At 47.6% G+C, this 26,118-nt stretch overlaps 2 protein-coding genes across 4 annotated transcripts in view; both read left to right on the top strand.

The window, feature by feature from the left end:
• Positions 1-33: 33 nt before the first annotated feature.
• On the top strand, positions 34-8,096 carry NLE1 (notchless homolog 1). 3 transcript variants are annotated; one of them, XM_030027731.2, is made up of 13 exons: positions 34-71; positions 401-544; positions 647-864; positions 974-1,053; positions 1,356-1,432; positions 2,809-2,906; positions 4,358-4,550; positions 4,978-5,113; positions 5,484-5,530; positions 5,688-5,890; positions 6,852-7,011; positions 7,097-7,167; positions 7,840-8,096. In XM_030027731.2, exons 1-13 carry the CDS (start codon positions 63-65, stop codon positions 7,850-7,852), a joined length of 1,449 nt encoding a protein of 482 aa, XP_029883591.1. In that variant the 5' UTR covers positions 34-62; the 3' UTR covers positions 7,853-8,096. The 3 variants fall into 3 exon arrangements, with proteins under 3 accessions (XP_029883591.1, XP_040982525.1, XP_040982526.1); XM_041126591.1 differs by lacking the exon at positions 7,840-8,096 and adding an exon at positions 7,270-7,624; XM_041126592.1 differs by lacking the exons at positions 34-71; positions 7,840-8,096 and adding exons at positions 230-238; positions 7,270-7,624.
• A 6,429-nt stretch (positions 8,097-14,525) lies between these two features.
• The window catches only part of ULK2 (unc-51 like autophagy activating kinase 2), a 41,084-nt gene continuing 29,491 nt past the window's right edge, over positions 14,526-26,118 (top strand). The window contains exons 1-3 of the mRNA XM_030029086.1: positions 14,526-15,290; positions 16,650-16,742; positions 17,993-18,034. Coding sequence (XP_029884946.1) covers positions 15,198-15,290; positions 16,650-16,742; positions 17,993-18,034 — 228 coding nt within the window. The 5' untranslated portion in view covers positions 14,526-15,197. The remainder of the gene's footprint in view (positions 15,291-16,649; positions 16,743-17,992; positions 18,035-26,118) is intronic.

Here is a 26,118-nt window from a genome sequence, read left to right on the forward strand (position 1 = left end):
CCGCGCTCAGGGCCTCCCGCCCCGGCGGGGCCGCTTCCGGCCCACGTGGGCCGCGCAGGCACATGGCCGCGGTGAGCGGGGCCGGGGCCGGAGCTTACCGGGGGCGGGTGGAGGGGGAGCGGGGCCGGGGTCGCACGGAGATGCCGGAGGGATTGGGGGTGGTGGGGCTCTCTGGAGCCTCCTGGGGTTCCCCTGTGGGGATCCTCCTGCCCCCACGCCGCGTGGGGCCCTGGTCAATGTAAGGTGTTTCTCCCCTCCCACGGGCTCCACGCCGGGTTCCCCCGTAGCGGCCCCTTTTTTTGTCCCCCGCGCGGGGTATGGTTGCCCGGGTGGGGGGTTGTGGGGCTATCCCCCCGCCTCTCCGGTGGGATCCCCCGCCCCTGAGCCCCCTGTCCCGCAGAGCATGCCGCCGGACGAGGACGTGCAGCGGCTCCTGATCCAGTTCCGGGACGAGGCGGGGGAATCCCTGGGCTCCCCCTTCGACGTCCCGGTCACCATCACCCCGGACAAGCTGCAGCTGGTCTGCAATGCTCTCCTGCAGAAGGTGAGACCCTCCCCCGAGCCCCCCCGGTAACCCCCCCCCCCCCCCCCTCCGAGCTCAACCCGGTGCCGCCCCTCGCTACCTCTCCTGCCATTTCTCCCCCAGGATGAACCGGTGCCTCTGGCATTCTTCGTCCACGATGTCGAGATCGTGGCGTCGCTGGAGAAGACCCTGGCGGGGCAGAGCGTGGAGACGGAGAAGGTCCTGGACATTGTCTACCAGCCGCAGGCGGTGTTCAGGGTGCGGGCGGTGACCCGCTGCACCAGCTCCCTGGAGGGGCACACCGAGGCCGTCATCTCCGTGGCCTTCAGCCCTACGGGAAAGTACGAGGGTCTGGCTGCGGGGTGGGGGGCTCGGGGTGAGGCAGCGGCCGCTGTCTTTCCCCCCTCCCCGGGAACACTGCGCTGAGCCGGGCTCTTGCTCCTCTCCCAGGTACCTGGCGAGCGGCTCTGGAGACACCACTGTCCGCTTCTGGGACCTCAGCACGGAGACGCCGCAGTTCACAGCCAAAGGTGGGTGCGGGGGTGTCCCGGGAGGGCAGCTCCTGACCCCCTCCCTCACGGACCCCCTGCACGCTCGGGGGGAGGAACAGCAGAGCCTGGGTGCTGCCTGAGCCATGTAGGCCGGGACCGTGGCTCAGGAAGGGAGTAGCTCTCTTTGATTAACGAAGTGGAGGAAGAGGGTCTGGCCAGGAGGAACACGAAGGGTTCCCTCTACCTCCATCCAGTCCTGCCTCGGGGTGGGTGCATGCCAGGACACTGGGGACAGACAGTCACAGCTCTCCACTCATGCCCACTCGTGCTCTCTCTGCCAGGTCACCGGCACTGGGTGCTCAGCATCGCCTGGTCGCCCGATGGCAAGAAGCTGGCCTCGGGCTGCAAGAACAGCCAGGTATACGTTGGCTCCCCGCTCCCTTGGCGCGGGGCCGGGGTGGGGGGTCTGTGGGAGCGTGGAGACCCTCTGCAGCTCTGTTCTGAACTGAAATGAAACCTGGTAAAGAAGCTTTGGGGGATTAGGTGCAAAGAATTGTTTTTTGGGGGGGGCGTGACAGGTGTATCCAGTTGTTTTGAGCAGGATTCCCATTCCCCAGAGGAGCTTTGTATGTGGGTGTGTCGCAGCAGTTCCAAATAGCATCTCCGAACTCTGTGCTGGGCAGGGCTCTGGCTTTGTCGCTTTTGTAGACCTCTCGCCGCTGAGCCCAGCTGTCTTGTGGCAGATGCTTTTCCCTCAGCGCAGGAAAGAGTCCAGGCTTTGGATGTGGTCCTTGGCAGACGGCTCCGTCACGAGGGAGGTGTCTGGAGCGAAGTATCACCCGGCCAAGCCAGGGCTGCTGTTTTCATGACCCCAATGTGCAGTGGCAGCCTGTTTCACAGTGCTCTCACTCAGACACAGCTAAATTCCCTCTCACAGGAATGTGATAGGGGCCCTGTCCTGGCTGTGGGGCAAAATGTGGGCACTTAAGGGAAAGCGGGAGCACTTGTGGGCAATTAAAAGTGAGTCAGCAACTGGCTGAGCTGCAGAGGGACAGTTGCTTGCTTTGACCTTCGAACAGCCCTGGAGCAACAAGAGTGACCACAGAGCTGCCAAGAGCTGCTGTCCCGTGCTCGTTTTCTGAGCGGCCACTCTGTCAGGCCACTGTGATACCAGCCCCAAGGAAACGGGCCGGACCAGGGTGGCTCATGCCCTGGTTTGGTGCTGTTTTGGCTTTAATCTAACCCAGGGAGCCGCTTGTCCTCTGTTTCCCTGTTTTTCCCAGGTTCTTAACTAGGAGATGACTAATGCCTTGGCTCTTTGGATGAACATTTAAGTAGAGACAGAAAAAACAAGAGAAAACCAGCATGTGTCCCACCCACAGAATCCGATAATAAGTAGCATTTAGCACGCTCTGGCTTTCATCACACTCTGGCTTTCATCACGCTCTGTGAACATTCACTAACTCTCTGGCACAGGGTGTCAAAGGCTCAGGCTGGCTTTTTGGGGACCTGTATCGGTTTTGGGTTGAGGCAGATATTTTTGTAGCAGCAGCAGCAGCATTTTAGGCAGAGAGGAGGGTGATCAGGTCTCATTCTCTGAGATGTCAGCTGATTCCTGCAGGGATCTGGAAAGGCATCCAGCCCGCCTGTCCCCCTCCCTTTCTGCTCCCTGCTTCTGCCAATGTAAATGCGACACCAAGGACACCTATGCTTTCTAAATGGAGCCTAAATGTCCCTGGGATTCACATGATGTGTGTGGCCTGACGCGACCCTCTTGCTTCCTCTCTTGGACAGATATTTCTCTGGGACCCGGCCACCGGCAATCAGATCGGCCGGGTGCTCTCGGGCCACTCCAAATGGATCACGTGTCTGTGCTGGGAACCACTCCACATGTAAGTGAAGGGCCAGCCCAGCCCTTCCCCTTTACTTGTATGGAAAAGAGCAGCCTGACCTGAAGGGCACTGCTCCTGTTTGCTTTTTTGCCGTTATGGTCCGCAGAGGGGGTGTGTGCAGGAGGGCAGCCTCCAAGGTGGGGTGGGAAAAACGCATCTAGCTCAGAACCAGGAGTTCCAGCTGCTGCTCACAGTCCCCATGAGGTTGCTGGGGAAGTCACTGCCAGGCTGTGCCTCTTTTCCCCTGTATAAAAGACATACCTGCCTATGGAAAACAATTTTTGACGGTGCTGGACAAACATTTGAGATGCTTTTCCCCAGCGTGCTGAGCTGGGAGCAGGAAAGCCTGCCCGCGTGGTGCCCGAGCTCAGGCTCTGCAGAGCACTCCCTTTCTGCTCTCCTGCATCCTGGTTTCCTGTGTCTTCCTGTTTATGTATCATGAGGGCTGATCAGCTAAAGCTCTGTCTGGGATAGGTTGGTGCAGGGCGTCAGTTGTAGCCAATAATCCAAGACATTATAGAAATAAATAAAAAGAGGCCCTTCAGGGCAGAGTCCTGCAAATTGAATTTGCCAGTAGGAAACTCCAGCTATTTGCAAACAATTAACTGGATTAGCAAAAACTGATTATAAAGGAGAATGAGGAAATGGAGAGGAGGGAGACAAGCCTGCCAGGGCTCCACTTCTCTTTCTCCAGCCAGCTGCGCTCCCCACTCAGTTCGTGCGCAACAGGAAGGGCCATGCTCTTCCTCACTGCTGCTGGTGCCAGGGACCGCTTTCTTTGACATTAAAACTGTGTTTAGTGGTAAAGATGTTGTGCAAAGGACAGAAGGCTGTGGCTCCCCTGTCCTTGCTGGGTTGTGGCCAGCTGCTTCCAGATGTGTTAAATTTGCCCCCATGAGCCACATGGATGGACATTGCTGCTTTCAGCCCTGCCAGCACAGCGGCACCGTGTCTGCAGGCCGGCACGTTTCCTGCCGGAGGTGAAGCATGACATAGGCAGGGGAGCATTCAATGTGTTCCCGTTGCCGCCGGTCTGCGCTGCCTGCATAAGGCAGACTGATCCCCCTGCCCGGGGCTCTCCCCAGCCAGTACCCGGGGAAGGTGCCATTTTGAGGTCCCCTCATTAGCCAGCGGGTTAAAGCTGCCTCCTGTGAAAATAAGGACATTGCCAAGGGCTCACGTGCCAGGTTTACCCTGGATTGATGCCTCCAGTGTGCAGCCCAGGAGTCGGTTTGGAGGGAAGCATTTGTCTGCCTCTGCCTTGCCTTGTGGGATCTTGTTCCCTGTAGGTCAGTGCTCTGCCCCTGCCCGGCCTCTCTCTAATCTTAAGCCAAAAGAGAAAGTTGTCTTTTATTGACTTCTGGACCCTTGAATCTTCTGGGGCTGATGGGGGAAGAGCTTGGTGGAGGAGCTGTGTGTGCTGCGCAAATGGATTTGATCTTTTTGCCCAGAAACCCAGAGTGCCGTTACCTCGCCAGTGCCTCCAAGGATGGCAGCATCCGCATCTGGGACACACTGATGGGCAGGTGTGACAAAATCCTCACGAGCCACACGCAGTCGGTGACGTGTGTGAAGTGGGGGGGTGATGGCTTGCTCTACTCCTCCTCCCAGGACAGGACCATCAAAGTCTGGAGGAGCCAGGACGTAAGTGAGGCAGGCAGCCCTGGGGCTGCTGGTGAAGGGGGCTGGACACACAGTTTGTGCCTTGGAAAATGGAGGTGCGGAGTGGGTGCTGTATCCTCTTAACCTGTCAGAGCCTGTTGCTTGACACCATTTGGCAGGGGTAGCTGTTGCGCAATGTTTTCATCCCTAAAAGCATAAAATGGGGCTAAAAGCTGGAAACATCCCTGGAGCAACCTGTGCTGGTGGACTCATTGCAAGGCCGTGCAGGAAACTGATTCAACAGTGTTGTTTCTTCCCTGCTAAGCCTGGCTACAGTCCTGCTTGCGGCTTGGGCAAGAGGGTTTGGAAAGCTTAGGGTCGGTCCTTGCAGCCCAGTGGGTCAGGTGGGTCCTGTGCAGTCTGGCTCTGTCCTGCCCATCCCTCTCTAAGCAGGTGCTTTTGTTTCTAGGGTGTCCTCTGCCGCACATTGCAGGGCCACGCTCACTGGGTGAACACCATGGCCCTTAGCACCGACTACGTTCTCCGCACTGGTGCCTTCGAACCTGCTGAAGCCACCATCAATCCACAGGATGTGAGTGGCTCCTGTAAGTGCAGCACCGGTGTTGTAGGCTGGGGGAGGCAGTGGGGAAGATAGTGAGGAGACCTGATGTCTCCTCTTAATGCTGCTGTGAGCCAAAGCAATCTTGAGAGCTGGGAACAGGTCCTGTGCTGGTGTTGGTCATGCTGGCAGCCATGATCTTCCTTCCCCATGCACAGGGTCAAGCAGTCTAGGGCACGGGAAGGCCACTGTTTTCAAGGGGTTTTGCTCCCAGTATCACCCTTAGCAAAGAGAAAGTGGGTGAGCAGTCACAAATGCATCTGCTTGGCCCATGGAGCCAGGATTGGAATTGGCATCACGGGGTCATAAAGTTTCCTTTCACCTAAGGATTGCAAATCTCCATTTCCCTCTTTCAGTGGCAGAACTGAAGGACAAGGCACAGCAGAGGTATGACCAAGTCAGGGTAAGTCCCTTTTGTCCCTACTGTCATTTCTAACACTATTTATTACTGGTGGAAGCAGTAAACACGCACGGTTGGCTGTTGACCCCAACACTGGTGTGCTTCCAAGCTCTCCACACCTGGATTGTACAAGACTTGGGCTCTTTCATCCCTTTTTCAGGGCCAGGAACCAGAAAGGCTTGTCTCGGGGTCAGATGATTTCACACTGTTTCTTTGGAGACCAGCAGAAGACAAGAAGCCGCTGGAGAGAATGACGGGCCACCAGGCACTGATTAACCAAGTCCTCTTCTCGCCAGACACCCGGATAATAGCTAGTGCTTCCTTTGACAAGTCCATAAAGCTCTGGGATGGTAGGACAGGAAAGTGAGTTGGTTTGTTCTGTTACAGAGGTGGTGCTCGTATGGGGTCTGCATGTAATGCACAGGTTACGCAGAGATGGGCTCCAGTGTTATTGCCAGCAACTCCCTGATGTGTTCAGCATCTCTGTAGCCTGAACTCATGCAAAGTAATTCTGCTGCGTCTGTCTGTCTCTGCCCTTGGAAAGTCCCTTTTCCAGCTCTTCTTGTGGTATGGGGTCTGTGCTTGGCTGGGTGCGTGCAACCCTGCTGTCACACAGCCACAGCACTGCCTGGCACCCGTGTGGCCCATGCAGCCTGCTGCAGGGTCAGTTCTCTGAGGCAGGTGCAGCTGCGGTGGGATGGGATGTTCCACTCTGCTGATCTCCTGAAGACATGTGCGTTGCATACTGTAGACTGACCCAGTTTAAATGGTTCCTGTGCCAGAGAACAGCTTGTTCTGGACGGTGCAAATTCTTGTAGTTACAAGTGGTGCTGTTGGTGTTTGGATGCTCCCGTAGTCTGGCTTTTAACCTTCAGCTAGAATATTGATGAGCTCTCTGGGGCAGCAGTCCCTCCCTATAAATCAGCCTTTATACTGATGAGCTTGGGTTTCATGTCAGTAATTTTAATGGTCCTTCTAAATCCAGGCTGCTCAGCCAGAGAGAGGAAGGACACATCTGTACAGTTAGGCTGTAGTGTTGCCTGCTGGGTAAGGGTTTCTCGGCAGAGGAGTTGAGAAGAAGAGCCATCCTCTAGAAGGCTCTCAGCCCATCTGAGAGGGTTTTTAGACAGACTGAACAACCTATGGACTCTCTATAGCAATTGACTGCCTTGTGTGTCGCTGGCTTGCGGTGTGCTGGGCATCCCATGACTGTGCTTGCTTGCTCACACGTGGAGAAGAACCACGAAAGCTGGGCAAGGGCAGGTTTGGCACAAACCCAGCTGCATGCTTCTCTAACAGCTTCTTCATGCCTCCTCCGCACCAGGTACCTGACGTCGCTGAGAGGGCACGTCTCAGCTGTGTATCAGATCGCCTGGTCAGCTGACAGCCGCTTGCTGGTGAGCGGGAGCAGTGACAGCACGCTGAAGGTCTGGGATGCCAAGATGAAGAAACTGGCAATTGATCTTCCTGGCCATGCGGACGAGGTGAGGTGTCTGGTCGAGCCAAGGTGTTTGAGAGAAGCAGGAATGACCCTTCCCAGCAGAGATAATTGTCTCTCCCTAATACTAGGTGTATGCAACGGATTGGAGCCCGGATGGACAGAGGGTAGCAAGTGGAGGGAAGGATAAGTGTTTGCGGATGTAAGTAACCTGTTGTCTGTCCACAGAGGATGTTGGAGCTCCTTCAGAGCTGCAGTCTCCTTGTAGAGGCCTGCATAGTCAGGGCATGATCTCTCCTTGCAGAGAGCACAGCGCTGGGCCAAATTCCAGCCTGGTGACCTAACCTCCCTCAGGGCAGGAACTGCTGCTGTCCCCTGGGAGATGACTAGAAAGCAGAGTCCCTCCAACTGAGCAGTCAGTGGTGAAATTTGGCTCCTGGAGAGGTGAAGGAACAGTTGTACCAGTCAGTCAGACCCTTCCTTTCTCACCTTCCTCCATCTCCTAGTTATGCAGACAGACAAATGCCTGTGAGCTGATTGCCATTTGACCATGGCTGATGACCTTCTTCGCTATGAGGGTGGTGAGGCATTCTTAACAGGTTGCTCAGAGAAGTTGTGGATGCCCCATCCCTGGAAGTGTTCAAGGCCAGGCTGGACGGGGCTTTGAGCAACCTGCTCTAGTGGAAGGTGTTCCTACCCATGGCAGGGGGGTTGGAACTAGATGATCTTTAAGGTCCTTTCCAACCCAAACCATTCTATGATAAGGAACCCAGGCCCCAAGCCCCCGCTGTGCTGCTCTCGTACAGTACCTGCTGGGCTGTGTGGCAGCGCTGATGCCAGACCACAGGGACACAGCAGCTCTTTCCATTTGTAGATGGCGTCGATAGGAGCAGCGACACGAAGGTGCCGGTCCTGTCCTAAGGTGGCCTGCCCTCGGCGCAACCTGCCTGGGGGGTCTGCAAGGTGATGGATGACGGAGGCTGACCCAAGCACGACTCCGTGTTCCTGTTGGCTGCTCTCATGGACTCTTTCCTTATATTTATTTAAGGAAATTTTAATTCTAGTTCTTATTAAGAGCTGTGCTTTGCAGGATGATTTCCTCTGAACATTACAGGAGGGTTATCCCATCTGCCTCCATCTCAACTGGCTTTTTATTGAAATTTTAGCCTTACAGTAGCCTGCCGCCTTGAAAGGGGCAAGGGAAGGGTGGGGATGGCTCATGCCCCTTCTTGCTGTGTGAAAAATCCTGCAGAGAAGAGGCTGTTAGTGGGAACAGAAAGGGTTGTCCTTTTGTGACCTTCAGAGAGGTTGAGAGGAAGGGGAAAATTCAGCACATCATTACATTGCAGAATTGTGCTCCGCTGCATGCCTGGGACAAAGATCTGCTGAGAGTAAGGTCTTGGGGCTTCTCGTTATTCCAGTAAGGTTTTGCCTTTCCACTCAGCCCATTTCCCTGTGGGCTGTGCCAAGCATTATCTGTTAGTGATCCTCTGCATCAACAGCAGATAACTCATTCACTCATCAGTTCAGGGTGCAATAGGCATGGACTTCAAACGCCTGCTAGAGCTGTGCTGGGTTTTCAGGTCTGAATGGCTCTTGGAAATGGGGAAATGAGGCACTTGTGCCTCTGAACAGGGGAGAGAGTGTCTATTTCCAGTCCACTGCCCGTGCAGGGGGAAGGAAGGAAAGGGTGGGGAAGGGGAGGAATGGAGCAGGCGTTTTGGGTGGTGGTTGTCCCTTGGCCTGGATACGTGCTGACAGCAGGGCTGGGACTGTCACAGTAAATGGCAAAAATTCCATTGCACAGAGTTGGCGCCTTCTGGAATTTCTCAAGTGCATTTGCTTGCCCAGTGAGTGAGAGGGATTCACACTGTCAGTCATATATTTGTAAGCTTGCTTCTGAGCCTCTTTATAAGTCTATTCAGGCTTCCAACAGTCATGAGGTGAATAGACCTGGATTTAGTGTTTATTTCCAGGATGCTTATCGAACAGTAAAAATCAAGATGTGATTATTAAGGAGTAGAAAATACATTGTCAGATTTAGTTGCAGCAAGTTAGCACGAAGGCTAAAACATTCTCCGTAGCCCTCATACTGCAGTTGCTACTCAGTGATTACTACAACTCAGAACAGAAGTTTGGGTCTGCTTCCCAGCTGCAGAAGATGCATTTTAGGACTTTATTTCTGCTGTCAGAATCGCTTTGGAGAATTAAGGGGGGGATGGTGCAGTAATGGCCGTTTGCTTGTCTGCGAGTGTTCAGGTGAGCAAAAGACTGGAACAAAGGGTTAAATCTTTAATATGACTGAGAACACAAATTGTGGTTCCTGTTGTTAGTATGTCTTTCTGCCAGCCAAGTCAGCAGGCTCTATCTTCATGGGATCTTTTGGGAAGAACTCAATATCCTGTACCTGCTCTTTCATTAACGTGCTTCCTCCAGCTGGTTCTTGCTGACAGTGAAGGCCATGTTGTGTCCATCTGCATAAACAAAACCTTTCGTAATTCATGAAGGTAAATGTTGTGGGACAGGGTGATTTAAAACTAGCTGATAATTCTGCCTCCCCAGACTGCCATGCCCTTGGGAAGGAGAGGAGCACACGTGCAGCTGACGGATCTCTGGTAACAGTTGAGAAGCCTGCCCGTTTTATGAGTTTTTTGGGCTGCCTGTGCTAAAGGAAACAATCCACCCTTGGGAGTTCAGCTCTGTGTCCCTGGGTTTGACTTGCTGAAAGCGGCAGCTTCCGCAGCTCCTGGTAGTATGTGGCTCTTCCTGAGGGAAGAAGCATTGTTATCTGCTTCATCTCCCAAAGCACTGCATGGGGTCACTGTGCCCTGTTAATCCACTGTGTGTTTTGTGTTAGACGTGGGGGTGTATCGGAGCTGGGGGAAGTGATCCTGCCTGCAGGGACTGGCTTGGCCATGTGTGTGTCTGTACGTGTATGTGTACCTGAAGACCACTTCCTTGTCGACTGATTTCCAAAGCAAAGCAATCGCTGTGCTCTCTGGCTGTGCTCCTAACATAGGCTAGCTTCTGCCATCCCTTCAGACTCTGCTGCTGTGATATTAGGCACTGAACAGAGCCTGGTTAAAACCCACCTTCCTAATGCTGGAGCAGAAAGGTTTGCCAAAGCAGAGACCTCTTGAAGAAGGAGAGGGCCTTGCAACTAAGTTTACACCAAAATAAGCTATCTTGGCTTTAATCCGTCTTTGACCTGATAGCAAGTAGATTCTGAACCGCACTGTGTGATGGGTTTGCATGTAGACCAAATCATATTTTCCTATCTAAGCAGCTGCTACTATTTTTATCATTCATACAGTACCAGCCTTCATGCACACTAAGTGCTGGCCCCATTCCAGCTGTATTCCTAAGCAATCCTGTAACACTCCTCCCAGTTTTATTTGAATGCGGCATTTCCCGGGCCTCGCTCTGCAGTCTCCTGCCTGCTCTCGTTCACTAGGGAAGAACCGCTGCCTTTCGCTTCAGAGGTGGCTCCTTTTTGGCAGGAGACGAAGCAAGCGCGTGACCTCCCTCGCTTTGCTGGCAATGGTGATGTGAGCTTTAATTAGCTAATTTTTAGGACTGCAGATGCAGATTTGGGTTGATGGTGTTATTAATGGGGAAGACATTACTTTTTGTTAAAGGGCAAATCTAGGAGGTAGGCTGGAGTTTCCTGATTGCTTTTCTTGGAACCGCATTGCTAACCTTACAAAAAACCTGCTGAAACACCTGAACTTTTCCAATGCTGTGTGATAGGAATCTCAGTATCTGCTGCTGTGTTTCAATCCAGTTTCTCCCGAGTTACATGTTAAGCATACCACACAGGTATGCCTACCATGAGGGCGTTATTTTTCACTGGTAATATATGAATAATTTTAAGCATATCCAGAAACTGTTTGTCCTACAGAGCCCTCTGATACTTTCTCCTTTAAATGCTGTCATATCTCAGCTGGTGCCACCATTAATTTTGTTACAAATCCCCAATGGGAGGACAGTGACGGTAAGGACTGGGAAGCATGCCAGTCCTCCAAGAAAGGTTTACCTGTCTAATAAATTCCTGGGTATGATGGAAGGAGGGAAGGAAGGAGAGAAGAAAATGGTAAGAACACCTAGAGTGAAGTAGATCATTTGGGATAGCGCTGAGATGAGCAGGATGGTGCCAGACTCCTGCCTTCGGGGGTTGGTTTAGATAAGTGAGGCCTTAGCATCCTTGTGAAAACTGTTCTTGGGTCTGTGTGTTCTGTTTATCCATGCAGGAGGGCTGGCCAAGTGGCATACGCGTTATGCTCCTCAGGTCCTTGGAGCCACATGTTCAATGTTCTGCTCAATTCAGCTGATCTCTTGATTATTTTCCCAGATCAGTAATTTAACTTCCATGTGCATGTTTATAGCCTGGGGAGAGATACAAGAAAAATCTTTCAATGAATGGGAAGAAAATAATCTTCATTCACTGTTCTGCATGAACTTTAGGAAAAGCAGTCTTTCTGCTTTTCTTTGGGTCAACCCAGGCACTGCTCAGGTGATGTTTCTACCTTAAAGGGCTGCATTTTGGTGGTATGGCAGAAAAGGGCTTGCTGCGAAGACCATTAGCACTTTTGAGGATGAAGGGTGTTATGGAAACTCAGGACAGTGATGTCTGTATTCTGGGGAGCTGCTGCCAGATGAAGGTGTACTTCTGTGTACTCAGACAAGCAACCTGGAAGGTGCCAGTTCCTTCCTAGATCTGTTGCTCTTGTGATCATGAGTCCTGGCTCACATCTGAGGGATTAATTTGGCTGAACTGATGTAGTACAGCTGAGAGAGAGCCACAAATCCATCTCCAGTGCTGTCACTCTCTGCTTTCTTCATTCTGACCCTGTAAATCGGTGGTCCTTGCTGAGCTGTAAGTTGCTGGTGGTCTCTGTCAGTGGGCTGCAGCTCTGGCACAGTATGATGTTAAAAATAAACTCAGGACACAGTACTCTGTGCTTTTGAAGGATCACTGTGGTCGATTAGACATGGTACTGGTGCCTGCTGCTTGGCCATGCTTTTTGAGCATGCTGGGTATTTTGTTGTCCTGCTGCGTGGCTTGTCGGAGCAGTGCATCCCTCCGAGTGCTGCAGGGCTGCTGCCGCCTGTCAGTGCTAAATGGCAAGTATCCGTGTGTATTCCTTGGGCAAGGGAGGAGCAGCATGAGCCCCATGGGGTTATTCTGCATTGCTCTCCCAAATGAGGCTCCCTTTGGGAAAGGTGGGTGAATTCAGTCTGTTCCGTCTCTGAGCCCTTTCAGCAGTGAAAGCAAGCGAAGGTGCTGTTTGTAAATAGGTTTATTGTAGTCTGCCGATGCTGGAAATATTGACACCTAGAAACTCTCCCAGACGCTAATCAAGGACCCAGCTCAAATGAGTGACCTGCATGCAAATCCCGCAGCCCTTCATCGAGCGGTTGTTCAGACCTCAGCCCTTCAGATCCCATTCGAATCCCAGTGCGACGGCAGTGTGTTTAGTTATTCTGGTCAAACCTCCCCGCCGCTCCTGGCTGTTTTGTCCTTGCTGTGCTGAAATAAACCTGCTCGAGGGCTCCAGCCCTATTATGAGGACAAAAGGACATCAGACGTGCTGCTACTGAAAGGAAATGTGTCTTGGTTTTGAAGTGTAATGCAGAATGGGTGACTTAAAAATTCCTGAAGTGGCTTTCTCTGTTCAAAAGGCATCTTTCTGGATTATTTCTTTTTTTTTAACTTCCTGAAACGTAGCTTGTGGCATTGACTTTGGGGTGAGGATACACGCTGATGCTGAGAGGATTAATACTGAATGTGAGAATCGGTGGATGGCAATAAACAGCCAATTCTCAGGGAAATTATTTTCTGAATCAGAATATTTAACACATTGAGACTTGTGGGCTTTTTCCTCGTTTTAAAGGGGCACTGTGAATGCATACTAGAAAGTCTCTGTGTTACTACCAACACTTTAATTTATGATTAACTTGGAATATTTTTACATCTCATTTATTCCTTCCACGGGGGTGTTCTGAGCCGCTGAAATTACTTGGTCAGCTTCACTTTCTCAGTTTTGTTTGTTAGGGTAGTGCCATGAGTGGATTTTGGGTGGGAGCTCAGGACTTCAGAAAATAAAAGGGGGGGGGGTTCAGTCTCGAGGGGTCTTAAAGCCCTTTTGTTCTCTTTGGCACAAAACAGATGTCTTTGCATTCCTCTGATGTCACTGTATAATGTCTAGAGCTTAAAATGTCCTTCATAAAGCTGTCAATATTCCCTTAAGAATCTGTTGCTATAGGGAGAAGACCAACAGCATAACTCTGCTCAGTCTGTTTTGATCTAGTGGTGCTGAAAGCCGACCCTATATCACATGAGAGAAGGTGCAGCACAGCTACGTGGGGTTGGAGCTCTGCCCTGCGTGATCCCGATGCGCACTTTATGTCAACTGTAACTTCGGTGGAGGGTTAATCACTGCTGCTGTGGTGTCAGAGTGCTGAGGGTGTCTGGGGCAGATATTGGGGAGGCCTGAAACAGCTCCAGGATGTGGAGGTGGTGTGATGGAGAACACAGAGAGAGAGGAAGGGGTAGAGAGCAGTAAGGAATGGAAAACAAAGGAAAGGAGCGTAATTATGTAGATCTGGAGGTGAAGGTCAAAGGCTCCATGTGACTGGTGTGCAGTGGCTGGTTGTTTTTTTTTTTTTTTTTAATGTTTGTACATGTTGCTGTAAACAGCCCCAGGCTGATCTAAAAGCGCTGGAGGGCAGAAGCTGTAAATTACAGCCATCGCTCTCCTTAGAAAGAGAGAGCAACTTGAAGTATCTTTGGCTTACAGCATTTTGCACGCTTGTTCCTCCATTGCTTCTCTGTTCATTTAAGTTCCTTGTAGAGTCTTGCTTACTAATGGAGCCAGGACAGCGCTGAGAGAGTGTGACCCTGGAGGTGCTGGGTAAGCAGTATCGCCGCCCTGGCAGAGAGGCAGGGTGGGGTGACCGATTACCTGCCTTCCCGCCTCTGGCTGCTGCGTGACTGTCCCGCCACTTGCCCTCCCTCGCTCCGTGCTGTGAGGGCAGCCGGCTCGTGGGGCACCTCTGGCCTGCCCTCTTCTCCTGGTGACCCCTCAGCTTTGTCCTCACTGGCAGGTGGGCCTGAGGCGGCCAAGAAAACGGCTGAAGTGAAATACAGCAAGCGTTAGAAGCGATAGCCGGGTGGGGGTGGGGGTGGGGGGCTTAGCTTGAGTTTGGCCTCTCAGCCCCAGCTCTGGGCTGAGGACAGGGGGTGGTTCCCGGAGCCTGGGACGCGTTTCTCCCTGACGAGGACGACAAGGACCCCCCTCAGGAGCCATGGCGGGGCCGGAGGGGGGGGGCCGGGGCGCAGCCGTGGGCTGAGGGGCGGCGGCGGGACCCTGAGGAGAGGTCAGCGGGGCCCGGGGCAGGGCGGGCTCCTGAGGAGACGGCGGCGGAGGGACCCCGCCTCGCGCTCCCGCCGGGTTAAACGGGGTGAGGCACTCTTTGGCCCGCCGGCGGAAGCAGCCGAGCGCTGGGGCCTGCGCGATGCGGTCTATAAAAGGCGTGGGGTGGCGCGGAGGTCTGGGCAGTCGGAGCCGGGGCTGGTTGTGGTGCGGATCGCTAGGGGAGCGTTGGCGGAGCGGCGGGAGCCCCAGGAGGCGGTGGCGGCGGCCTGAGAGACCCCCGTCTGCACGCTCACCGCTTCCTCCCTTCCTGCGGGGGGGGGGGGGGGGGTGCGGCGGCGACGACAGCGACAGCCACCCCCGGAGCTGCGAGCCGCGCCTCCTCCCGCCCTGCTGGATGCTTTGGGGCTCGGTCCCTGAGGGGGGCCGCGGCGCCGGCAGCCCCCGCTGTGGCGGGGCCATGGGGGCGGGCAGCGGCAGGGCGCGGAACCCCCTTCCCCGCTGAGAAGGCCCCTCGTCCGGGCGCCGATGCCGCGCTGTCCCCTCACACCCGGCCCCTGAGAGACTTCCCCCCCCCCCCCCCCCCCCCCGCCGCCTTTTCCCTGCTTTGCCCTCCCCATGCCAGACGGAGCCTTTCGCCTTGGAGACGCCCTGCAGCAGCCCCGCCGGCCCGGGGGTCTGCGGCTGCCCCCGCGGTATGAGAGGAGCTGCCCCCGCCGCCGGGGGCAGCCAGGAGAGGGGCAGGCTCCCACCCCGCCGCCGGTTGCCGTGAGGCGGCTGTAGCTGCCTGGGCAGGAGGAAGAGCCCCTTTGTTTTCCTTCCCTTCCCTTCCCGGGGCTTCATGCCCCGCTGAGGGATGATGGAGGTGGTGGGGGACTTTGAGTACAGCAAGAAGGACCTGATAGGACACGGAGCCTTTGCTGTGGTCTTCAAAGGTCGCCACCGCAAGGTAAACAGCGATGGGCTTCGCCCGCAGCCGGAGCGGGGCTGGTTACACAACCCCGGACCGGGGCAGGGGGCCGGGGCCGGGGTCGGGGTCGCTCGGCCGGGGCTGCCGCCGTCAGGAGCCCCTTCCCGGTGGGTGACAACCGGGGGGGTTGTGGGGTGTGTTTCCTCTGGGGGAGTTTCGTCGTGATTTGGGTGTTTGGGGAGAAAAAAAAAAAGAAAGAAAGAAAGGTGCGGGGTGGATTGAGGTACCGGGGCGGGGGCGGCGGGGCCCGGGGCTGGGCCTGCGCCCGGGGCAGCCCCGACGGCCGGCCTGCCGCTGCTGCAGCCCGCGGCGGCCCGAGAGCCGAGCAGCCGGCCTCCATAAACCCTTTTTTTTTTTTTTTTTCTTTCCCCCCCCCCCCCCCCCCCACCTCCGCTAAAAAAGCCCAACAACCTATCTGCGTTCCCACCTCTCCTTTCTGCTGTTTGGTAGCTCCCTAACATAACGGCGAGTGGAGAGTTGCAGCTGTATGGGAGGCTGAGCCCTTTGTTTGTCGGGAGGGTCATGTTTATCTCGCTGGATAACGAGGGATCTAATGGAAAATTGTCTCCTTTGGGATTGGCTGAAGATTTCTTAAATTCAGAGGTGTCTGGTTTCCTGGCATGGCTTGCTAATCACCCCGGATATTCATAGTTACGTTATGGTTTCTTGATGCTGTGAGAGTTTATTCTGGTGTTGGTGGCTGAAGTGCTCTGCTTTCCAGAAAACAGCTCTTCAGATTTATCATCTTGGAGCATTAGGGCAGTACTCGCAACTTGGAGAGGCACAGTGCAGTGATTTTGGGGTTAAAAAAAAAAAAAGGGAGAAAGGAAAACAGAAACTTTAAAGGGCAGTGGAGGTGCTCCCAACTTACAAATAAATAGGCAATTTATTTTTAGATAATACATAAATAGACGACATGTAAGTTTATTTAAAGAAACAGATGTTTTCTTGTGCAATTTTCAGCTGTAGAGCATAAGAAGGCTGAAAACGGGAAGTCCTTAAAGGAGAGTAAAAGTAACTCAATCATTGAGAGGGGACTAAAAAGCAGATACATAGCACCACTACCAAAAAATAAATGGGATATGATTACTTACTTCTTTCAGTTTTTAAATGCTTTTGAATCCATGAAAATGCAGTGTAGCTGCAGCTGGATTTTAATAGCTAAGCAATTGTGGAATTAAATAGTTCTTGATGGTGTCATGTGATGTAGTAATCACTGGTGGGTAGAGTAGGGGTGATCTTGCAACTTTTTTTTCCAGTGCTTTACTAGCTAGTTGTTAGTGGATAAAGTTAAAAAAAATATAAAACTGACAATACTTTTTGTTTGTTTGTTTCCAGAAGACTGATTGGGAAGTAGCCATAAAGAGTATTAACAAAAAGAACTTGTCAAAGTCACAAATCCTACTTGGAAAAGAAATAAAAATCTTAAAGGTATGTTAATTTGCAGTGATTTTTAAAGCTGCTTTAATTGAAAAGGAGAAGAGACTTTTGACCTAGTTCATTCCAGGTCATGGGTAGTATCACAGTAATTGCTATTCTGCCTTTCATTTCTTTGTTAGTTCCAGGAGAATTCCAGAACTAAAAAAAACCAAGAAAAAAAGAAAAATATACTTTTTTAGTTCTGGAAATTGTCTCAGAACAGGTTATGGGCATGCTTTTGTAGTTAAAAGTAGAAAATTATTGTAGAACTGGTCTCTGTGCTTTGCTTATTGCACATGTAGAAAACTTTGTCCTTCAGGATGGCTAATGTGGCACCTTTCTCGAGGAGTGCATACAACAAAAGTCATAGCTGAGGGTAAAACATCAGTCTTTGATCTTTCTTCATCTTCTTTGCTCAAAGATGCCTTGAAAGCTAAAATCAGCATGCTGAATTTGATTCCTGAAGCAGTCTTCACACTTCTGAGTTGTGTTAATTGACTTAAAATGTGTAGTGTGGCTCTAATGAAGGAAATAAAACAGAGCATCATTTAGTTTTTCAGTGCTACTTTACGAAAACATCTAGCGTTCTCCGCTCTCTGAACTTCACCACATCTCGTTTTACATAGCTTTGCAGCAATAATTAGTGCTGCTTTCTCTCCATGTTTCCAAGCTTCTTGAGATGCGTCACTATTTTATATACTAATAGATGCATATTATATTCTAGTATATTTATTATATACCAGAAATTGTACTGTTGGGTATATTAGTGTGCTGCGAGTACTTAGCAAAGACAGATGGTTTTTTGAGCAATTACAAATAATTGCATGAGCTGTCCTGTGAGTTTTATTTGGTGTCATTCTGTTTGATTTCCTTTTTATTGTAAAATGGTAAGGTTGACTTGAACATAGTACAGTTGGTTACTCTGCTAAGCAAGAAATTGTGTGAGACTATAAAATTAAATTTAGTCAGTTTTCAGTACTCGTTAAAGGATCTTGTGCTGTAGTACTTTCTGTAGCAAGACATAGAAAGTAAGTTGTGGAACCAAATGTTTTTATGACCTCTGAAGATATTGCCTAATTTCCTATTCCTGTAAATATTGTCTAACTAGCTGGGATTTCCTCCAAATTCCATCAGATGATCTAAAAAAAAGATGCTACCTTTCTTTGTAAAATTTGGTTCTCTTTGAATATCACCTAGCATACTAAATTGAAAATAATAATAATAACAGGCTATTTCCATAACACAAATATTTTGTTTTACAGGAACTTCAGCATGAGAACATTGTAGCTCTCTATGATGTCCAGGTAAAATACATTTTGATGCGTTTTTCTTCATTAAAATTTATTTATGAAAATATAATGCATATATATGTATACTGAGTAGAAAATTTTGAATGGCCATATATTTTGTTGCTATAATCAGTTTGGCATTTAGAAAAAGAAATTCAGTTCCCTAGTAGTGGCAGAGGAGTTCTCTCATCTTCAAAACACTATGCACTTATTTTGTATTGGCTCTTCCTAATAAGCAGGATGCTCAGTTGAGATAGAAAGCTGTGAGGAATACAGTTTACTTCCAGGCAGCAGTGGCAAGTGGCAGCCTGAGAACCTCTGCAGAGGCTGTTTGTGTAGTTTGGTTCTGTCTCCAGAGAAAAAGCATCAGCTGGTTGGGCTGGGAGCTCTATCAGTGGCAGTAACTATTCTCCTGAATTAGCCTTGTTTCCTTGGCCCTATAATTTAATTGGAAGGTGGGTGTTTGTGGATGAAGACTGAATACACCTGAAGGAAAATGTACTAGTAGGAGTTGATCTGAATGGATGAAGCAAGTGACGTTAAGAAGTCAACATAACTTAAAATACTGTGTTGTAGAAAAGGAGCAGCATCTTTGAGATCTCTGTAACAAAGAAGTGTATTTTATAGCCCTGTGTCATGGTGAGGAAGAACTGAAGGAAGTAGACCATGATCACACATGTATATATTGCTGTTGCCTGTGTTCAAAAGGATAGGATAAAGTATAAAAGCCAAGCAGACATTTGGATCTTTTCAAGTAGGAGAAATAAGTATTAAATTGCTTCAAATTGTCTTCCTCTTTTTATTCCCAGGATTCTGCCTGATGGGGTGAAGGAGTTAGTTTTCTAGCCTACCTAGGGTAGTGTATCCTACTTAGTAGGAAGTACATTTTTTGTATCCTAAGGCCTGCAAGTGTTGAGTAAAGCTGAATATGATGTGATGTAGGTTATACAGCCATTTGTTCTGCTTGAATAAGAACTATACATTTATCTCCTGGGCTCAATTCTAATCTTAAATAGAGTTACATTTATGAAAAAATTAAGAACCACCCTTGGGGCATTGCATAGTTAGAGCAATGCAAAATAGACATTTTGATATTCTTCAATGTTTTGTGTCTTTACACATTTGCATCCTAAAAGGTTTTCAGCTTATGTGTAGATGTGTATCTCTGTAGCTATAGAAATCTGTGTTCACATGATAAATGCTAGGCAGGCTCGGGTTTTATTGTGTGTAGCACTACAGGACATGTTCTAACTTCTGTTGACTTTTGGTACAAAGTGATGATGTTCATGTAGTAACAGATTGTGTGTCAGAATTTCCCATTTGGATGTATAGACTCTTTTCCCTCCTGGGTCTTGACTTCAGAAGTCTGCGTTTTGACTCTGAAAGGGAAAGTATAGTCTCTTGTGCTTCTTGAAGAGACCAGGTTTTTCCTGAGTATTGCTAAGTGGAAATAATTTCTCAGCATCCTAAATTTAGTATATCCAGACTTCTTAAAAGAAATTGGAATTGTTGACTGAGGGCGTTGGTGTGTAAGCAAGCTGCTGAATTTCAGATTTATCTGTTGTTTGTATGTGAAGATTACTTACTAAGCTTTGCAGCTCAACCTGAGAGTAATTGACTAGATATGTATTTTGACGATTTAACGTTGTGGATCTTCCAAGCCTTGGAGAGGCTGTTGCTTCTTTTGATTTATGCACAGAACATCCACAAGGGAAGAGAGAACAGAACCATACACTCGTCTATGGGTTCTTTACTTAAAGGTTATTTAAAAACATAACTTTTATGCTTTTCTGCCACAGGAAAGGGTGCCCTTAGAGTGACAGGACTTCTTGAATGATTAGTCCTGTACACTCTATTTGAGAAGGGGATGTTGCTGCTTGTCACTGACTATTGCATTTAAATAAAATGAACAGTTAAAGCAAAGAGAAGGGAAAACCTGTGTCTCATACATTGGATATATTTCAAATACATTCATGGCAAACATAAAGCTTGGCAGTGTGATGCTACTTCTGTAGAAGAAATTGCTTTGCAAAATAAGGTCTAAAGAATGTGACACTTGCACAAATAAGCTTTTCCCTTTCTGTACAGGGCAATGTTTGTGAAATATTATACATGATTAACTTGTATGATTACATTAATTTATAACCCGGCAAGAACGAACACTATGCAAGGCATTCACATGTCTACTAGGCTGTTACACCTACTAATTTTCTTTAGCATTTCATGTTCTAACATGTACTGCCCTTTTTATTTGCCATAGTATTGTGAACATAGTGATATAGTACAGCAGATAAGACTTTAGGATTTCAAGCAATTTTTGAGTTACAGAAGCTTTTTTTTTTTTCCCCTCAGTGCTTGAGCCAGTGGAGTCTGTGTCACAGTAGGAAGTTCTCAGTGTGACTGGGAGTCTGTTTTATTTTTACAGTTCTGTTGGTCTGAAGTTTTTCTTAACCTTAGACAGTTTGAAATAAGAAAATGCTTGTGTTTCAGATGCACTGTTTGGCAGACCATTTAGCTGAATAATCCAAGAACTGATTGTTGTACCGAGTTTTGTGATAGAAAAGATGGTGTGCAATGTAAGTGGCAAAACTAAGTGAAAAAAGTTTAAATTAATTGCAATGAAGAATAGGTTATTTTTGTGTCTCATAATATTAAATGAAATTATTTGTACTTAATGGCAGTACTTTTGAGATTAAAGTTGTATCCCTGCATAGCATTTTGGAATATATCCTTTAAGTTTGAGAATGAAAGGGTAGTTATTATTTTACATATTGCAAAAGGCTTATTTGGAATTGTTTTCACAGGAGGTAGTTAGATTTCCATCTCTTTCATCTCTCTTCATTTATGGTTGTGTTCCTGTTGCATGGTCTGTGACCAGTCGCACAAGTCAGTGTAGTAAAGATACATACACCATTAAGGTTTTCATTTGATCCAAGGAGAACTTCTGAGCTGTTCTGCTGGTAGTATATGAACATTTTAAAACCTTCTACATTGCTGTTGCTTCAGCTTCTATGAACACCACTTTGACGTGTTACTTAGTATGTATAGGGTCCACTGAGTTAAATTACTAGAAATGCCCATTCATCTGGAGACACACCCGAATGAGTTGGTGTGCCGTTAATGTTGTATGTACATTGGTTGACATAAAAATCTTTTGTTCTGGTGCCAGCACGATAATTGCCCTTGATTTCTGTAAGGTGGTTACACGCGGCACTGGCAGGTTTGATCTGCAGTTAAGCATTTTATGTAAGCAGAGCCTACTGGTGGTGTTTGTGCCATCTCAGAAGACTGGGGATCTGCACATGCTAGGGTGTGGAGACCGGTGGTTCTAAGACTGAAGGCGTTTGTGGAGATACTTAAATCTGAACTGTCCATCTGTGAGAGGCAAATGTTTTGCAGTAGTAGGGCTCTGAAAAATAAACATATGCAGCTACCTCTAAATGTGAAATTAATTTTTTCATGAAGTGAAATGCTTAAAAAAGACCCCAGAATATAATAGATGGATAGCAAGACGTAACCTGTTGAGATGCTTTTTACTTATCTTGTTGGGCAAGAGTTTGGTAGTCTTTCATTCAAGAATAAAAAACTCCTAAATGTCTAAAATGGTATTAAGAATGCAGCTCTTTTCCCATGGTGGTGCTATGGGATGTCATTCATCCTGCAAAAGAAGATCAATCTTGGATCCCGTTAATTGGGGAAATGGAGCCCACTGTTTCTCAAAAGCAAAAGGAGTCTAAAATAACCTCTAACTCACCAGCATAAAGTACATTGAGGTCCTCAGATAAAGTATTATTATACTGAAGCATGAAGGTATCAGTAAGTTATTTGGAATGTGCTATATTTAGGATGTGAATTTACAGTTTTGTGCAGTTCATGATCCCAAGTGTGTGCTGAGTAGAACTAATCTCTTACACAGTGCCAGACAGTGCCTGTTTTAGCAAATAATTTAATTCAAAACCTCTTTAGAATGTCAGCTATCAGAATGAAAGCCTGTAATGTATCTTGGAGATAGCATTTTAGAAGAATGAATTAATGTCTTCACTGTATGGAGTCTGAAGTTTGCTATTTGAACAGTAGTTTAGGGAGAACTAATTTCCAATGTGTTATTGGAGAAACAGTGTCTGAACAGAAATTGTTTCTTGTCTTAGCTTGTTGGTACATAGCAAACAAAATAACTGCAGCTGCTTCTGCTGTCCTTGAAAGCAGTGAAAGTTAGTGGGAACAAAGTCAGTGATCCCTCTGGTACCTACACCTCAGCCCTTACTTATACACAAGTGCCTGTGAGTTCTTATTAGGGATGCTTATGGAGGCAACCATCTTTATCTATACCTGTTGTTTTACCAGTGGGAATTAAATATTGCTGTTTGGTTTACCCAAGGACTCCAGTTGGTCTGGTAGTGTTGCTTATGTTTCTTGAGGCATTTGCTTCAAGCATTCTGGTGTGTGCTCTTGATCTTGGTGTCTCACAGCTTTGATTGCCTCCATACTCTCATCATAGCTGTTTCTGAACTCTTGTCTGTTGAATGAGGATGTCTCAATATCTTTATTTTTTTTCCGTCAGCTCCTTGATTAAGGCCTTTGTGTTTGTCAGTATCCATCCTCACTGTGTGTGGAAGCCCTGTAGAAATCATAAATGTTTTGAAATACTACCTGGCAGCTGATGCTAATGGGAAGGTTGGTTACAACAATATTGGACTGCAAGGAATGATGCCAGTGTAGGTGTTGAAGGCTAGGAACAACCAGTTAGAATTTGTTTTGGCCCACAGAACCAAAGAGTTGGAGTTACTACGCAGTCCTTAGCTTACCTGCTGTGCCTAGATGCTATAATTTGTATTTCAAAACTATTTCAAAAGATCTTCTAGTATGTGAGCGTGTTAAATGTTCAGTGCGCTGTGAACAGTTTTGCCTTTCCTTTGTGCAGTGCAGCAGGCCAGTCTCTTTCGCTACCTCCCATATATATTAGTTAAGCACAGCATTTCACATAACAGAAAATGAGTGATACGGCTATTGTGGTACATTTCTCCATGGCTGATTGCTCTTTTATGTGAATAATTGGCAGCATGCATGCTACTTGAATCCTACAGGCACATGTCAAGTGACATTTAGTCTGAGACTTAACATTTAGTCAGAACTAACAAAATGTTCAGTCTTTTAGATGATAGGAGCTGAACATGTTAGAAGCTGCTGCTGTGGTACACTTGCAAAGCAAAACGAATATCTGTAATACAGTGAGAAACAGCCTTAAAAAGACCTGGACTGGTCGTTTTTCACTAAATCATTAGAACTTTTGCCAAATGTATTTAATGTTCCAAAAAAAAGAGGAGTGTATTCCTGGCCAAAAAAAAAAAAAAAAAGCAAATATAGCCCAAATTAACATATAAGAAAATTAATCAGATAATAGCAGTGCACAAGCTGTCACGTTAACTCTCATGCTCTTGGGACTCGATCATAAGCTGCAGCTAAACAGAATCTATAGGCTTGGAGCAAAAACATAGTAACTATTTATTTGCCATAGTTTCTGCTTTGGCAGCTCACTAAGAGCTTCTTGCAGACTTTCAGCTTGTTTTAAAGGAGGGCTTCCTAACCAAAAAGAAATCTAGGGTATGTTTCTGCCAATACTCTAGAGTTCTAGCAACAGCTGTCAGAAGTAACCATGGATGTTTTGACTTCTTTTTCAATTAATGTCTTTTAAATGGAACTACTGCGCTGAGCCTGTTATTTGGGTTGGAACTTCACATCCCCTGAGACAACTGTTGGAAGTCTGGGATTAAAGCACAGCAAATACATATTTGGCAAATACATTGCCTTTTAATCTTTTTCTATTAGGTTTATCTGTTAGCTTTCAGAATTGTAAAATGGCTTCCTATTAACCTTTACTACCTTTTACTTCAACTTGCAAGTGATGCCTAGATTCCTAATAAGAAGGAGCAAAACTAGGTTTTTGTCAAGAAAACTTTAAGCAACAACGTAAGGGCATGCTGGGCAAAACTGTTCGTAATTGTTGCAACACAACATACTTTTGTATTGCTTGATTATTTTTCTAGGTAGAAGCGTAGGCTAGAACAACTCTAGCTGTAGTAATTTTATGATCTGTATATCAATGTAGATTTTTGAAAGCTTTGTTATCTGTTTCAAGAAGCAGTTTAAAATAGCTTGCTAGGTGAGCTTTATTCCTGAATGTTAGATCTGAAACGTGCTGGTTTACTAATCTTTTCATTTTTGAGCACTTTGCTCTGCTTAGCAAGTCAACAGAAATCACAAGTCTAGGGAATGATGACAGGGATAGCTTTATTCTTCAGCAAACTAATTTAGAAGGGAAAAATGTGTCTACAGAATTGACTTGTGTTTTCTGAATGTATTCCCAAAATGGAGATCACATTCCCAGCCAGGCTGCTCAAGAACTGTAATGCAAAATTTGAGCAACTGTGAAGGGATGAACAACTTCAGCTGTTTTGAACTAAAGCTCACATTGATGGGATATTGAAAAGTGTTTGGTTATGAGTTAAAGTTGGGATGAGATGTGACTGGGGACCTTGGTACTGGTACTGTGCAAAATATTACTTCTGCAGTACGAATTAGATAGGACTTTTGACCAGTCTGGGAAAATCTCTTTGTGAAACCTCTAATCTGCTCTGCTGATTTAATAAGAAAGGATTATCTAAGCTACAGTAAGGAAACATGCTCTACTTCTTGCTATGACTTTAACCCAGTGACTCATTTGATTATTTTTAATCAAGAATATCAGTCAAAAAGAGATGAGTAATGCTATTTGAGGGACATCTAGTGTAGTCTGATAGGAATGACTTTCTTTAAACAGGTGAGACTAGTACAACAGGACAAATCATCAGCTCTGTGTTCCTGAAGAGAGCAGTTTCATTTGAAAGGACTTTGTTTCCAAGGGAATCCAGAAAACACATTCTCTTAGTTCTGTGATGAATAAATGTCTGTCATGAGCTGAGCATTACATACTGCCCTAAGCTGCTGTTTTTGTACAGAGTGTGTTGTGTAGTGGAGGCACTGACGCTGTGGAATAGCTATTTCTGATTCATGGGATTGCTATGTTCGGGTGGAAATCCACTAGCTGAGCTTCTTTCTTGTCACTGGAGAATGGACAGTTCCCATGCTTCTCAGCTGTGTTATTCTTTCACACATCACAGTTGTCCTTTAAGTGAAGCGATCCTCAGTTGGCAGAATTTTCAGTTTCATAAATGGGGATCTCAAGAGTTGCTGTTTGGCATCCTTGGGGTTCCTGAAAGAGAGTGAGTGTCTGTCTTGGAAGATGATGTTGCAAAGGAACAATGTTGAAAGAAACATTTATCATTATGTATTTTCAGTGATTTACAGAGCAAGTAATTACTTATCTTTTTTTGCTTTAATATATGCACTTAGGTTTTGATGCGTTTATAGGATTGCAAATTATGGTTCATGTTGGCCACAGCTGTTACAGAAACACTGAACAATTGGGACTTCCTGAAATGTGATCTACTGCTGCTTTAATATTCTGTATTGGTTGGAGTTTGCCTTTCATTCCCAACAGATTTGACTAAAGTTCCTAGAAACTTGCTTTCTTTGAAGCTAATTCCCAAATGTAAACAAATCTGTAATGTGCTTGATGTTCTGAGCTGGAAAGAACCTCAGATGCATTTCTGTAACACAGACAAGAGTGGCTAAACTAAATGCTTCCAGAAAGTGAAGCAGGCTAATACAGTCTTGAATTAACCTTAAAATATCTGGTTCATCTCCAACTGTACTACTACAGTTATCTGTAGTGGATATCTGTATCTGATGGATTGGTAGAAAAGTGCTTTAACAGGTTGTGCCATCCATGTGCTTTGTGCTGTGTGATATTTAGGGTAGTTGGTTTCCCTAGCCTGGGCCCATTGGCCCATTTTTACTTTATTTTTCTTTTTAAAGCTTCCTAGCCTGGCTTGTTAGTGAGCCCTTGAAAATGGCACTCTTGTGGTAGTTCTTGCCAGTATGGGCAAATTGAACATGTGCTGTAATACAAGCACCAAGAAAGGTGACTGAGTTCACAGCTTTTGTTTTGCCATGCAATGTCCCTTTTGGGGTTTTTTTTGGACACTAGTTAGCAGAATACA

This window comes from Aquila chrysaetos, chromosome 10 (genome assembly GCF_900496995.4).
Source record: "Aquila chrysaetos chrysaetos chromosome 10, bAquChr1.4, whole genome shotgun sequence".
NCBI classification, from domain to species: Eukaryota; Metazoa; Chordata; class Aves; order Accipitriformes; family Accipitridae; genus Aquila; species Aquila chrysaetos.